Raw genomic sequence first — 16251 nt, forward strand, 5'->3', positions numbered from 1 at the left:
CTGTTTTCATAACAGCCGTGCATCTTTATATCAGACCATTTGCAGGACACTGCCTCTTAACCTACATTTGCAGTAAAATATGTATTCAGAAACAAACATTTATGAAATTGGTAAGCTAAAATAAGTTCTTAAGGCAAATAGCTATGAAACCTGGGTAGGGGTTTCCTTTGTTTCTCATTTTCTAGGCAAAGCTTCACAAATCATTTGGAAAATCAGCCTCAAGGTGAGAATAGAGTTCACATCTCTTCTTAGCCAATCTTTCTTCCTTGAGAACTCCTGTTGATGAAGACAGCAATAAGACCTGAACCTAGTTAAGCTTTAATCCTGGATCAGTTTTCTGGCTTGGGCTGGTCAGGAGTTCCTTCCTTCAGAATCTTCATCAGTGAATATAAACGAGTATGTGTTAACATTATCTTCTCTTTCAGCTGGAAGAAAAATAAATCGGTATCAGGGCATCTTGAGCTTAATACTTATTTTGATGATTTTAGAAGCCACTTCAAATTTAAACCAGTGGTTGATAGCTGGTAATGTCACAACACATTATATAAATATGCTTGTCCTCTTTCTTTTTTTTTTTTTTTTTTTGGATTTTATTTATTTATTAGAGAGAGAGAGAGGCAGAAACACAGGCAGAGGGAGAAGCAGGCTCCATGCAGGGAGCCCGACGTGGGACTCAATCCCTGGTCTCCAGGATCACGCCCTGGGCTGAAGGCGGCACTAAACCGCTAAGCCACCAGGGCTGCCCTATTTCTGAAAGAACTTTATGCAACAAACCTCAAGTGCCCAGTAAGATCCTCAGATACAAAGTTTCATGTGAAAAAAGACCAGCCACTGCTGAGCATCACTGCTTCTCCTCCTCCCTCCTTCCTACCCCTTATCGTCACGTTTAAGTGCCAAATATTGGGAAGGAAGGAAGACAAGAAGAAGGTGGGGTAAGAAAGCTTGTGGAGAAGAGCCTCAACTACTCTTCCTCTCCTTTTCTAGGGGCAAGAATCTAACTTTTTTTTTCTTTGTTCACAGTAACAAATGCCTGTCTTCAAAAGTAGCTCTAGTTGTTGGGTTAGGTACTTGTGTTTGTGGTAATTAGGTTATTTTTGACAAGTTCTTTCACCTAAGAATAGCTATAGCAGGAACCAAACTTAATGGTATTATTCAGCTTAGTAAATAAAGTTATCATGGAATACAGAATTATGGATAACAACCTTCTGTTGAAGACGGGTTAACAACACCATCAACAACAAACCATAATTTGAACATAATTTGCACCATCCATAAAATCTGCTTTATATTATCATTTAAGACACAAGAATAATCCAAATTCATTAGGAAATGCTGCTTAGGGATGCCTGAGTGGCTCAGCAGTTGAGCTTCTGCCTTTGGTTCAGGGCATGATCCTAGAGTTCTGGGATTGAGTCCCACACCGGACTCCCAGCATTGAGCCTGCATCTCTCTCTGCTTAAGTCTCTGCCTCTCTCTCTCTCATGAATAAATAAAATCTTAAAAAAAAAAAAAATGCTGCTTAAAGAAGTAACTCTAGAGCCTCCCCCCCCCACTTTTTTTTTTTTAAAGATTTTATTTATTTATTCATCAGAGACAGAGAGAGAGAGGCAGAGACAGTCAGAGGGAGAAGCCAGCTCCAAGCAGGGAGCCCAATGTGGGACTCGATACTGGGACCCGGGGACCACACCCTGAACCAAAGGCAGACGCTCAACTGCTGAGCCACCCTGGCATCCCTAGAGCCTCCCAGTCTAATTGCAGTACCATTGGATGTGGTGAATCATTTTTCTGTTGCCTTCAAGATTGTTTACTCTCCTCATTTTTACTATGATGTATTGGGGTATTATCTCTTCTGTGTTTATCCTATGTGGACTTATTGAGGTTTTGGATATGTAAATTCAGGTTTTTCATCAAATTTGGGGATTTTTCTACTATTATTTCTTTGAATATCTTTTCTACTTCTCTGTACTTCTTTTGGTATTTATTCTCTTTACCAAAAAATGTTTAGGTATGCCTGATGGTGTCCAAGAGGTCTCTTCAGTTCACTTTCCTGCATTTTTCCCCTTCAGTCTCATCAATTTGTCTTCAATTTGCTGATTCTTTCTTTGGGCAGCTCAAATCTGTTCTTGGGGCCCTCTAGTGAGTTTGTAATTTTAGTTATTGTACCTTTTTTTTGTTGTTGTTATTGTACTTTTCAACTCCAGGATTTCCAACCTATTTCTAACTCTTTGGGGATATCCTCTATTTGATGAGATATTGTCATCATACCTTCCTTGACTTCTTTAAGCAGTTTCCTTTAGTTTTTTGGACATTTATAGTGGCTGCTTCAAAGGCTTTGTCTTCTAAGTCTAACATCTGGGCCCTTTCCTAGGCAGTTTTAGATGCCTGCTTTTTATCCTATTTATAAGTTATACTTTCTTCTTTGAGTGTTTTCTCATTTTTATTGTTGCAAACTGGACATCTTATTTTTTTTTTAAGTTTTTTTTTTTTTTTTTTTTTTTTCAGATTTTTTTCAGTAATCTCCACACCCAACATGGGGCTCGAGCTCACAAGCCAGAGATCAACAGTCACACACTCCACCAACTGAGCCAGCCAAGGTGCCCCACAAACTGGACATTTTAAGTAATATAGCCAACTGTGGATACTAAACACCCACTCTTCAGCTTCTTATTGTCCTTTATTTATCTGTTTTAGTGAGCTGGCTAGACTATTTCACTGCTATCTACTTCCCCCACCGTAGGAGACCATGCTGCCAGTCCACAGAGAACAAAGCCTTGGGCAGGTGCGGTCACCTAGAGGACAGTGGGTTCAGCAAGCTGTCTTTCAATGTTGCCTTGGCCAATGTCAGGCTGTCAGCCTCTGCTGGCATCATACCCCAGCCTTCCCTAGTTCCTGGGCTGATTGCTCTCCAGGTTTTGACAATGCCCTGGGACATAAATTGTTCATCAGTCTAATCCAATTAAATTCAGGCCCCACCTTTGTAGGTTAGTCTTTTAAAAGACTGGTAGCCAGTCTTTTTGTTGTTGTTCTGATCCCAGGGGGGCTCTTCTTAGCTGTGTATTCTCTGATTCTGTCTGGTAAACTTCTAACTAATCTATGGTTTAGCTTGTTGCTCTCATGGAACTACCAGCTTCCTCTTAATTGCTTACCTCAAAATGTCCGTTTTGTGCTATACTCTTAGACTTGAATGTCCCCAAGCTTTGTTTCAAGTAAAGTCAGTTCCCTTGAGTGGTAGGGGAGGGGGGCACTTTGGAGTTCTGTTTTTACAATCTGCCTCTTAGCCCAGCTCCTCCCAACCTAGGGGCCAGTGTCTCTTGGAATGACACCCTTACTTTACAAGCAGAGTGCTGGGTATAGATGCCACTTCTCATCTTCTTGGCTTACCTCGGCCAGTGTGAGACCTCTGCTCTACATGCAAGCTGGGGCAAGAGTGAATGGGTTCCTAATACTTAGCTTGCTGTGCCTTTGATAGAACCTGTACCTACAAATGGCCATTTTTGACTGGAATAGAGCTTTTGATGAGAATTACTGATGCCTGCCACTCCCGGAAGATATCACAGCCCTCTACTGAGAGCTAGGGCAAAAAGGATCCCTGTGTTCTTGGCTACAGCAGACCAGATAGAGCCTCCCGCCCTCTCTCTAAGGTAGAGAGGTATGATAGGGAGTGAGCAGGCTGTGGCACAAATACCACAGGCTTTCACTGTTCTTACTGAGGTTAAATATGTTCTTTTTTTTTTTTTAAGATTTTATTTATTTATTCATGAGACACACACACACACACACACACAGAGAGAGAGAGAGAGAGAGAGAGAGAATGAGAGAGAGGCAGAGACACAGGCAGAGGGAGAAGCAGGCTCGATGTGGGATTGATGTGGGACTCGATCCCGGACCCCAGAATCACGCCCTGGGCTGAAGGCGGTGCTAAACTGCTGAGCTACCTGGGCTGCCCTAAATACATTTTCTAAAGTAAGTATCTCTTCATTTGCTTTATTCCTTGAAGAACATTTCCTACAGACTTAAAATGGTTGGGGTTTTTTGTAATTTTATTCAGTTATGGAAGTTTTGCTGGGGGTGGGGGAAGGAGGTCCATGGAGCTCCTCTGGCTACCATTCCAGAAGTTATCTCCCACAGGAGTGAAAAGTTACCCCTCTCATCAACTTTGTTGCTTAGAGCAAAGGTTAGCTAACTGTGACTGCCCATTTATATCGTTTTGCTGCAACACAGCCACACCCACTTGTTTATAATACTGTCTGTGGCTGCTTCTGCACTACAATAGTACAGTTGAGCACTTGAGAATGGTCACAAAGCTTAAAATATTTGTCATCTGGTCCATTATAGAAAAAGTTGCCAACACCTTGCTTAGAGCATGGTTTCATAAGCTTAGTTAGCTATGCAAAACAACACCCTCAAAAATCACTCTTTCCTTGTCCTAAAAGATACTTAAACTTAAAAAAAAAAAAAACACCACCGGTTACAAAATGTATAATTAGCAAGGAGTAATATATTAACAATACTAAAAACAAAATGAACGATAAATTCTCAGGTTGGTTTTCTGAGCTTAAGTACAGTTATAGCCAAATTTCCACTCAGAATGCATCAGTAAGCTACCCAAAGTTGCTTTTTTCAACTTCAAAACCATCAACAGCTAGAAAACTCATTTAAATAAGAATTCCTAATGATTGTTTCACCACTCTTTCCTGAGACATCTAAACAAGAAGTGCTATGGAAAGGACAGATCTGGGGCACCAAGTTGGCTCCTTTGGAGGAGCCTGTGACTCCTGATTTGGGGTTATAAATTCAAGCCCCACGCTGAGTGCCAATTATTTAAAAATAAAATCTTTAGGGGCACCTGGGTGGCTCAGTGGTTGAGCATCTGCCTTTGGCTCAGGTCGTGATCCCAGGATCCTGGGATCAAGTACCATTTCCAGCTCCCCGCAAGGAGTCTGCTCCCTTCTGCCTATGTCTCTCTGCCTCTCTCTCTCCGTGTCTCTCATGAATAAATATATAAAATCTTTTTTTTAAATTTAAAAGTAAAAATAAAATATTTAAAAAAGAGAGAGAGAGAGAGAAGACAGATCTATGAAAGGTGCAATATCCATTCCCAGCAGAGGAGAGTAGTATAGGAAATACAGGATCTAAGCAGCTTTCTTCCTACTCCTGAACTGGACCTTACAATATTTGGCTTTGTGTCACAAATTCAATAAGAAATGCCAAACCAGGTATAAAGGATTATTGGAGTATTACACCATGTCATCACCACCAAATTCACTGGAATAAACTGCCAGGAGTTGTCTATACAGGCATACCTCATTTTATTGTGCTTTGCTTCATCACAAAGATCCATGTTTTCTATAAGCTGAAGGTTTGTGGCAACCTTGTGGGAGAAAGTCTATTGGCATCGTTTTTCCAACAGCATTTGCTCACTTCATGGCTCTGTCACATTTTGGCAACTCTCAGAATATTTCAAACTTTTCAATATTATTATACTTGTTAGAGTGATCACTAATCAACAATTACAACTTCCTGAAAGCTCAGACGATGGTCAGCATTTTTAGCAATGAAGTATTTTTTAATTAAGGTATGTACATTATTTTAGACACTTAAGTAGACTACAGTATAGTGTAAACATAACTTTTATATATGGTGGGAAACCAAAATAATAATTTGACTTGTTTTTATTATGGTATTTGTTTTATTGAAGTGGTCTGGAACTGAACCCACAATATCTCTGAGGTATGCCTATATTAAAGGAAACATACAACCACCATGAAATTTTACCTCTGCAACCTTTTCTGGTAGAGACAAGTTGTCAATATCCATCTCAGATGCATTTACTATGGCTTTTGTTTTTAAGAGATAGCTGGATAGAAAATATACAGAGAAAATATTAGTATCAGTTAAGATGATCAATGAACCAAACTTGTCCTCTAAAGCAATGTCAGGCAAAGACAACCTTCTTACAGATTTGTTTCAACATTTGTATTGCATTTTGTAGGAAAAACAAATTCTCAGTTAAGAAATCATTAGAGACCGTCTCATTCCCTTGCCAGCCGGGAATACATAAGACAAAATTATCCCACAACAAACTAAACACAAAAACAAGGGTCCTATGAATAACTAAACTGTATAGCAGCTAGAAGAAAAGTAATCATATGGTAACAAACACTGTTGTTTGCCTACCTAGTAGCCATTCCTAACTTCTTTCTTGCAACAGAACCCAGATTTTGTTTAGGACAGGAGTATGCTCAATCCCAGGAGATGAATCATAACTGTTCTAAACCAAGTGTGGGAATCTTATTCCCTCCTGACACATATCTGCTTTCCTACCTTAAGGCAATCATGTTACATAGTTCTGGCCAATAATAAGGACATTTCTGATGATAAAATAGAGACCATTCCCTGTGTTCCCACTTTCCATATCCGCTTCCTTCTGGTTGGAGATGCTATTGTCCATGGATACAATGCTTAGGATTGCAGCAGCAGCCAAGAGAAAAAGACCAAGAGAACCAGAGATGCTGATCCAGAGCCCAATTGTGGCTGAGCCACTAGAAGACTCCTGGAGCGGCCAATCACTCCACCCCTTACTTATTGAAGCCACAGTCAGTAAGGTTTTCTTCTTCTTCTTTTTTTTTAAAGGTTTTATTTATTTATTCATGAGACACACAGAGGCAGAGACACAGGCACGGAGAGAAGCAGGCTCCATGCAGGGAGCCAGACATGGGACTCGATCCTGGGACTCCAGGATCACGCCCTAGGCCAAAGGCAGGCGCTAAATCGCTGAGCCACCCAGAGATTCCCAAGAAACTCTTAATCATAGGTAACAAACTAAGGGTTGCTGGAGAGGAGGGGAGTGGAGGGATGGGGTACCCAGCCACCCAGGTGTCCTAGGTTTTCTTTTACCGGCAAACAAATTCATTCTGATTAACAAAGATAGATTATCTTCCCAGACTCATGCTACCTATACTTTCCTAATTGCTACTTAATCAAAAAGAATATACGAACCTTAGGGTCTCAACTCCTCATTTTTAAAGATTAAGAAATTACTTAAAATCCTATTATACTTTAAAAATGTACATTAAAAATTTTTTTGTTATGAAAAACTTAACTTCCCTAAGCAAAAATTCAATTACAGCTCAGCTGGAACAAGTACTTAGAACTGTTTTTAAAGAGGATTTGAGGGTAGCCCGGGTGGCTCAGCAGTTTAGCGCCAACTTCAGCCCAGGGCGTGATCCTGGAGTCCCGAGATCGAGTCCCACACTGGATTCCCTGAATGGAGCCTGCTTCTCCCTCTGCTGGTGTCTCTATCTCTCTCTCTCTCTTTCTCTCTGTGTTTCTCATGAATAAATAAAATCTTAAAAAAATAAAGAGGATTTGAGGTTACTAATAACACACATTTAGAAATACTTTTCCCTAATAAGACAAAATCAGAGAGGGAGAGAAACCATAAGAAACTTTTTTTTTTTAAGATTTTATTTATTTATTCATGAAAGACACAGAGCAGAGAGAGGCAGAGACACAGGCAGAGGGAGAAGCAGGCTCCGTACAGGGAGCCCAACGTGGGACTCGATCCCAGGACTCCAGGATCACGCCTGGGCCAAAGGCAGGCAGTAAACCACTGAGCCAGCCAGGGATTCCCCTCTTTTTTTTTTTTTATAAGGATTTTATTTATTTATTCATGAAAGACACAGAGAGAGGCAGAGACACAGGCAGAGGGAGAAGCAGGCTCTATGCAGGGTGCCTGACGTGGGACTCAATCCCGGGACTCCGGGATCACGCCCTGGGTCAAAGACAGGCGCTAAATCACTGAGCCACCCAGAGATTCCCAAGAAACTCTTTTTTTTTTTTTTTTTTTTTTTATTATTACTTATTTACGATAGTCACAGAGAGAGAGAGGGGGGGGGGGCAGAGACACAGGCAGAGGGAGAGCAGGCTCCATGCACCCGGAGCCCAACGTGGGATTCGATCCCGGGTCTCCAGGATCGCGCCCTGGGCCAAAGGCAGGCGCCAAACCACTGCGCCACCCAGGGATCCCCCCAAGAAACTCTTAATCATAGGTAACAAACTAAGGGTTGCTGGGGGGATGGGGTAACTGGGTGATGGATGCAACTGATGAACCACTAAATTCTACCCCTGAAACCAATAATACATTATGTTAATTGAATTTAAATTAAAAATAAACTTTATATTTCAAAAACAAAAAATATTTTTCCCCTCTTTAAACTTAATTCTAGAAATTAAGAAAAAATTAGAAATTGATAAATTATCAATCTCATTCAAGTACATTTCCTGTTGAAAATCTGCAGTGAAAGAAAAAATTGCAGTGAAGAACAAAGAGTATACCTAATACACTTTGAACAACCTTATGAATGAAAAAGGACCATTGTTATTTATGAGTTTTATTATTTAGTCATATATAGCTCAGCTAGAAACACTGATCTAAGCACATTAGAGAAAATGTTTAATGAAACAAAAATGAGCTTTGGAGTTAAGACACAGATGAAAGTCTTAGCTCTCCACCTGAGTCCCAGTTTTCTCATATAAAGGACTCAGTGAGGGACGGCCTGGGTGGCTCAGCGGTTGGGTGCCTGCCTTTGGCTCAGGTTGTGGTCGTGGGATCCAGGATTGAGTCCCACATCAGGCTCCCTGCATGGAGCCTGCTTCTTCTCTGCCTGTGTCTCTGCCCCTCTCTCTGTCTGTGTCTCTCATGAATAAATAAATAAAATCTTAAAAAAAAAAAAAAGGACTCAGTGAGGTAAGAATAATGCTTGGCAGAAACTAGGTCATCAATCCCTATTTTTGTTTTTTTTTTGTTTTTAATGGTCAAGTAAAAACTATGATAGATGTTTCAGTTTGTTATAAAAAAGAAAAAAGCTGGGGATCCACGGGTGGCTTAGCGGTTTAGCGCCTGCCTTCGGCCCAGGGTGTGATCCTGAAGTCCTGGGATCGAGTCCCACATCGGACTCCCTGCATGGAGCCTGCTTCTCCCTCTGCCTGTGTCTCTGCCCCTCTCTCTGTGTGTGTGGCTCTAATGAATAAATAAATAAAATCTTTAAAATATAAAAAAATAAATAACAAAAAAGCTCAAGTGACAGTAGTATTAGGAAGATAAATATCCCAGTACTACATAAGAAGGAACAAGAAGTACAGTGCATTATCTATTAGGCCACGTCATTATTTTTTACTTTTTTGGGGTATCTATCTGCTTTATTCTTTTCTGCAGACAAGATTTCACTGCATATACATGTATAATACAGAAAAAAGCTACCTTAAACCTAGAGCTTTCATTTCCCAACTTCAGCACCAGTACCATCTACAAGTGACCAGTGTCTCTGGGTCCTTATTTCAATTTTTTTTTTTAAATTTATTTATGATAGTCACAGAGAGAGAGAGAGAGAGGCAGAGACACAGGCAGAGGGAGAAGCAGGCTCCATGCACCAGGAGCCCAATGTGGGATTCGATCCCGGGTCTCCAGGATTGCGCCCTGGGCCAAAGGCAAGCGCCAAACCACTGCGCCACCCAGGGATCCCTCTGGGTCCTTATTTCAAATTCCTAGAGTAGAAAGCCTAACTAGCTTAGCTTAGGTCAAGTATTCATTCTTGATCCCATCACCTGGGAGTAGTATCACACATGATAAAAAACATGGCCATAAGGTCCCACTCTATGGGGAAAAAAAATAGGGGCTGGTCACAAGCCCAGTAAGTATCTATTACAATATTATTTTGCAAAAACCTACGTTCCACAAATTTCTGTAACAAAAGAACACCCTCTCATTTATCCCATGGTATGCTTATTAAAACATCTAAGACATCTAAAATGAGCATAATGTCATGAACTGTATTTTGGCCCAACTGACTTCTTTTTGAGTAATAGTGCCTTGCTGTAGCACTTTTTTGGTACAAGTATTCTGCCTTTTCTAGAAGCTCTTTTAAAATGTATTTGAGGGGGATCCCTGGGTGGCGCAGCGGTTTAGCGCCTGCCTTTAGCCCAGGGCGCGATCCTGGAGACCCGGGATCGAATCCCATGTCGGGCTCCCGGTGCATGGAGCCTGCTTCTCCCTCTGCCTATGTCTCTGCCTCTCTCTCTCTCTCTGTGACTATCATAAATAAATAAAAAAAATAAAAAATAAAAAAAATAAAATGTATTTGAGGGCAGCCCAGGTGGCTCAGCGGTTTAGTGCCACCTTCAGCTCAGGACCTGATCCTGGAGACCTGGGATCGAGTCCCATGTCAGGGAGCCTGCTTCTCCCTCTGCCTGTGTCTCTGTCTCTGTCTCTCTCTCTCTCTCCCTCTGTGTCTCTCATGAATAAATAAATTAAAAATATTTTTTAAAAAAATCCTTATAAATGAATGAATGAATGAATGAATGAATGAAGGGACGCCTGGGTGGCTCAGCAGTTTAGCGCCTGCCTTCGGCCCAGGGTGTGATCCTGGAGTCCTGGGATCGAGTCCTACTCAGGCTCCCTGCATGGAGCCTGCTTCTTCCTCTGCCTGTGTCTCTGCCTCTCTCTCTCTGTGTATCCCATGAATAAATAAATAAAATCTTTAAAAAATAAAAATAAAATGTATTTGATAGGGATGCCTAGGTGACTCAGCGGTTGAGAGTTTGCCTTCGGCTCAGGGTATAAACCTGAGGTCTGGGATCAGAGTTCCACATCGGGCTCCTTGTGTGGAGTTTGCTTTTCCCTCTGCCTATGTCTCTGCCTCTCTCACTCTCTCTCTGTCTCTCGTGCATAGATTTTTTTAAAAAAATGTATTTGATAAAGAATATCTAAGTCTACTCACCATACCATTTCATCACTGGAAAGGCAAAAGTGACCTCTCAAGGCAGCCAGAGCAGCATGGGTAGAATACAAATGGAAACCAATGGGAACACCACAGGAATTACAGAATAAAAGGTTGTAAGTGCTGGAATGAAAAATAGAATGTGGGTATGAAAATCAGAGAAGAAATATAAAATAACCAGTCTCTGAAACCAGTTCTCCTAAAAACTGCACTTTAATAGGACTGAAACCAAAGAAATGGCATCATATTCAAGAAAGGTTAACTCAGCCTTCAATATAATTACATCCTAGATTCTTATGGATGTCCAACTGTCACTTACAGTATAATTCACATTTGAAAAGCAGAAAAAGAGCTAACTAATCATATTAACATTTAAACATAAAAAACTACACATGACCATATAAATTAGCTACCATTAAACCACTTTCTAAATTGAGAAAAATAATCAAGTTGGGGTTTACTAAACAATTTATTGGGCAGCCCCAGTGGCCTAGTGGTTTAGTACCACCTCCAGCCCGGGTGTGATCAAGTCCCACATCAGGCTCCCTGCATGGAGCCTGCTTCTCCCTCTGCCTGTGTCTCCGCCTCTCTCTCTCTCTCTCTCTCTCTCTCTCTCTCTCTCTGTGTCTGTCATGAATAAATCAATAAAAAACCTTTTAAAAAAATTATTAATAGAACACAAATCAGAATTTTTCTCTTGCATATGTAAAAAAAAAAAAAATCCAGACAAAATGTCAAAAGAGAAAAAAGAAAAGAAATCCTATTACTCGAGCACGTCATCTATTTCCTTTCCTTTTTTTTTTTTTTTTAAGATTTTATTTATTTATTCATGAGAGACACACACACACAGAGAGAGAGAGGCAGAGCCACAGGCAGAGGGAGAAGCAGGCTCCATGCAGGAAGCCTGACATGGGACTCGATCCCAGGGCTCCAGGATCAGGCCGAGGGCTGAAGCCTGCACTAAACCACTGAGCCATCTGGGCTGCCCAATTTCCTTTTCTTTTATCTGAAAGATACTAGATGAGGAAATAGGTAATGATTCTAGTTACACCACTTGGGTAAGTCACTCACCATATTTGCTGGTACATAAGACATATCCAAATACTGCAGAGAAACATTTTAAGAAAAAATTAACTATGTTTCATCAGGCATGTATTGAAAACTATATGTATGTATGTATGTATGTATTCATTCATTCTCTGTCCCCAATATGGGGTTCAAACTCATGACCCTGAGATCAAGAATTGCATGCTCTTCCAACTGAGTCAGCCAGGCACCTCTGAAAACAACTTTTTTTTTTGGAAACAATTTTAAAGTGGTTTGGTAAGGGAAAAAATTATTTGTATAAATATAATACACTATACAGAAAAACTGCACTAAACAGTATAAAAATCACATGACCACAAAGAAAAATATTTCTTGTCAATGGATATAAAAAAACCCCCAAGCAACACAACATCTCAAATTCATTGGTAAATTAAGTCCTATTCCACACATGTAGAACTGTATTTTTGTGAATATGGTAACCAAAAAGCAAGCCATGAAATAAAGTTGCATTAATTTGAATGAATTCCTATGTAGGAATAATGGTATCAGACAAAGCACAGTACCTACAGAAAAATGTCTGATAGATACTAATATATGGCACAGGACAAAATGTGAAAAAAAAATTCCAAAATTCTGCCTATGTGTACAACATAAAATATTTCAATGAATATTAGTCTAATGGGTCACAATTCCTTCAAAAATGAAGATTTGCATTACCACACCAGGTAAAGAACTATGACTAGCTGAGTGTTTGCTAAAGGCATAAGGCATACAGATGGGTAGTGGAAGAAGGTAGTTATAAATATCAGCTCTGGGGGATCCCTGGGTGGCGCAGTGGTTTAGCGCCTGCCTTTGGCCCAGGGCGCGATCCTGGAGACCCGGGATCGAGTCCCACGTCGGGCTCCTGGTGCATGGAGCCTGCTTCTCCCTCTGCCTATGTCTCTGCCTCTCTCTCTATCATAAATAAAAAAAAAAATTAAAAAAAAAAAATTAAAAAAAAAAATATCAGCTCTGACCAGGTGACCGGTTACAGAAATGAGGACTCTAACTGTCATGAGTATTTCTTCCTTGCTTTGTTATGAGTAGGTCTGCGTGTTGGTTTATCTCTGTTCTTCACTTATTCCCTTACTATACAAATAAGATCATACTATATCATTCTATTTAAGTATTATTGATTTTAGGAACACCTGGGTAGCTCAGCAGTTGAGCATCTGCCTTCAGCTCAGACGTGATCCCAGCTCCGGGGATCAAAATCGAGTCCCACATCGGGCTCCCTGCAAGGAGCCCGCTCCTCCCTCTGCCTATGTCTCTGCCCCTCTCTCTGTGTCTTTCATAAATAATAAAATCTTTAAAAAAATTTTTTAAGTACTATTGATTTTGTATCACAGTATTTAAGTTATGAGAGATCAAGGAGAAATGTAAACATTAAGGACTTTATTTCCTCTTCTAGAGAAGGGGTTAGTGTGTTTTCAGTTGTATGTAGGATAGTTGTAACATGTTAGACAGAATTATGACCTTGTTATTGTCTTTTTTTTTAAGATTTTATTTATTTATTCACCACACACACACACACACACACACACACACACACACACAGAGGTAGAGACACAGGCAAGGGGAGAAGCAGGCTCCATGCAGGGAGCCTGATGTGGGATTCGATCCCAGGTCTCCAGGATCAGGCCCTGGGCCGAATGCGGCGCCAAACCACTGAGCCACCTGGGCTGCCCTTGTTATTGTCTTTATTTGGAGATTAAGTTATAATTTTAGGAGATACATGTGGGTGCCAGGTTAACAAGTGATGGTTACATTTTATGTGTCCACTTGACTAGGCCACATGGTACCCACTCTGAATGTTTGAGAGTGTTTTTGAATGAGATTAATATTTGAATCAGTACACTAAGGAAAGCAGTTTCCCCATTTGAGTGACCTTCATCTAATTAACTGAATGTCTGAATAGAACAAAAAGGGTGAGAGTAAGGGGAAACTCCTCTTGACTAATTGCTTTAAGCTAAGCCATTTTTTACTCCCTGCCTTTGAACTTGAACTGAAATGTAGGCTCTTCTCTGGTCTAGAGCCTTCTGGCTTTTGGATTGGAACTTACAATTTTGGCTCTCCCAAAGACTTGGACCAGGTCTAAACCACTGACTCTCCTGTGTTTCTAGCTTACCAAATACAGCTCTTGGGACTTCTCACCCTCCATAATCACTTGAACCATTTCCTGATAATACATCTCTTCCTGCCAAATCCCATGGCTCTCCTAATTCTAAAAGTACACAAACACATGAGAATTTCCCTCCAGTGTTTTACAAACTATCTAGATTAGTACTGTCCAACAGAGACATAATGAGAGTCACATAAGTAATTTAAAATTTTCTATTAGTCTTATTAAAAACAAATTCAAAAGCAACAGGTGAAATTAGTTTTCATACATTTCATACTACCCAATATATCAAAAATATCATTTCACCATATAAATATTTATTTTATTATTTTTTTAAAGATTTTATTTATTCATGAGAGACAGAGTGAGAGGCAGAGACACGGGCAGAGGGAGAAGCAGGCTCCATGCAGGGAGCCCGATGTAGGACTCGATCCCAGGACTCCAGGATCATGCCCTGAGCCAAAGGCAGACGCTTTAATCGCTGAGCCACCCAGGCGTCCCATAAATATTTTTAAACTGTTAATTTTTTGTATCAAGTTTCAAAATCCAGTGTGTATTTTGCACTCACAGTATTTCTCAATTCAGGATGGCCATATTTTAAGTGCTCAACAGCTATATGTGGCTAATGGTTACAGTATTTGACGGCATGTGTCTAGATGCATTATCCTATTCTACGAAAGATATTTGGAGAGCTCCTGAGTCTGGCCCCAAATGACCCAATTCCAAGCAAGCCACCACTCTTTTTCACCCTATACCCTTTGGGTGGAAAGAGGACACTCTGGCATGGATACTAAGTAAAGCAACTAAAAATTCCTGTACCTTATTTAACCCTAAAACTGAACAGAACTGTAGTCAGAATGTTCTGCTGTTAAGCCAACACTCAAAATTGAGGAGCCTTGTAATACTATATTCATTGAATATTTTATGGTCACTTGGGAGATCAAAGCACAGACTAAATGCAAAGTTTACCCGCAGTATTCAAGTACATAACATTCAACTTGTGTTCTTCCCCAGGTTTCCTGGATTCCAAAAGAATTAGTCCTACCATGGCTTATTACAAACTCCAGGTAAAATGCAAATTTAAAAGTCCTAGTTATTTCAAAGGATTGTATTTTATAGTGATTCTCACTACACAGCAAAAGGTACTTTTCTCCCTTTTCCCATACTAGACACAACTTTCTTAGCCTTACTTCATTTGCACAAGCCACTAGAGATGTGGCCCTCAGAAAGATCTTAAAATCTACACACAAACACAACCTTTCCATTTCATTAATACATCAAGTTTCTACAAGTCTCAAACAGGTAAAAGAAACATCCTTCAAACAGCGTAAGGACTGAATAAAGTTTTCCTCTAGCGCAAATAAGAACTATTTTCCCCTTCTACATGTCGGTTCTAGGCTTACTCAGTCAGTTCTAGGCTTACTCAGTCTAGGCTTACTCAGTCTTACTGAGGGACTAGAAACCGATCGAGACCTCAGTACATACCTGCCTTTGAGCAAACCTTCAATGCCAACTAGGAAGGGAGCGTCCAAAACCACGTTATTTGTGACTCCTAAGAAGACAAACAGGGGTCAGATGGAGTACCTGTGAAGCCTTGAAAGGGAAAACCTACCCGCTACAGGTAGACTCATCGTGGCCACAAAAATCATGAAAAGTTGCCACCACCCCTGCCAGGCAATGGGGTTAATTTCCTTCCAAATCTTCACCCTGCAGTTTTCACCACCCGCCCTGGACCATCCCGTGAGAGAGAGGGAACCCCCGCTCTGGCCCTCCTCCACCTCCCTCAGGCTCTGCCCCCACTCACTGGAGAAGACCACGGCTCCGAGGGACCGCGACAGGTCCCAGGCGAGGTGCACAGAGTCAGCGAGCACGGCGTGGCACTGTGCGCATTGGAACACGGCGCACCTCTCGGGCTGCAGCCACGACGGCAGCCGCGGGCCGGATGGCAGCTTCTCCGCACCCAGGCCCGCGGGGCCAAGCGGCGAGGACCCGTTCACTACCTGCGTGTCCCACTCCATAGAAGTCGTACAAGAAGATTCGTCAGTTGTCTTCTTAGCGCGGTCACAAAAGTCACCCCGCGGAAGCTTTGCAGATCGCAAACGGAGGGGCCGCAGCCGCGGCCGCGGCCGAGCGGCCATTTTCCCGCAGCCCGCGCCTCCGCTTCAAACACGCACCTGGCCCCGCCCAAGCACAATTCCTGCATCCTCATTGGACGTCGTGAGCCGGGCGCTCTGTCCCGCCCCACTGCCTGGACACGCCCTTCGG

General features: G+C 41.4%; 2 protein-coding genes across 2 annotated transcripts in view; one reads left to right on the plus strand and one right to left on the minus strand.

Moving 5' to 3' along the window:
* The window catches only part of NUSAP1 (nucleolar and spindle associated protein 1), a 78542-nt gene that overhangs the window by 22364 nt on the left and 39927 nt on the right, over positions 1 to 16251 (plus strand). Inside the window, exon 3 of the mRNA XM_072738308.1 lies at positions 15001 to 15053. Within this exon, the coding sequence (XP_072594409.1) occupies positions 15033 to 15053 (21 nt within the window). The 5' untranslated portion in view covers positions 15001 to 15032. The remainder of the gene's footprint in view (positions 1 to 15000; positions 15054 to 16251) is intronic.
* OIP5 (Opa interacting protein 5) lies at positions 4 to 16156 on the minus strand. The gene is made up of 5 exons (XM_025998503.2): positions 15791 to 16156; positions 15472 to 15538; positions 10779 to 10901; positions 5776 to 5857; positions 4 to 425 (listed from the first exon to the last, which is right to left on the minus strand). The coding sequence occupies exons 1-5, from the start codon at positions 16122 to 16124 to the stop codon at positions 330 to 332; spliced, it is 702 nt and encodes a 233-aa protein (XP_025854288.2). The 5' UTR covers positions 16125 to 16156; the 3' UTR covers positions 4 to 329.

Source organism: Vulpes vulpes, chromosome 15 (assembly GCF_048418805.1).
Source record: "Vulpes vulpes isolate BD-2025 chromosome 15, VulVul3, whole genome shotgun sequence".
Taxonomy (NCBI): Eukaryota; Metazoa; Chordata; class Mammalia; order Carnivora; family Canidae; genus Vulpes; species Vulpes vulpes.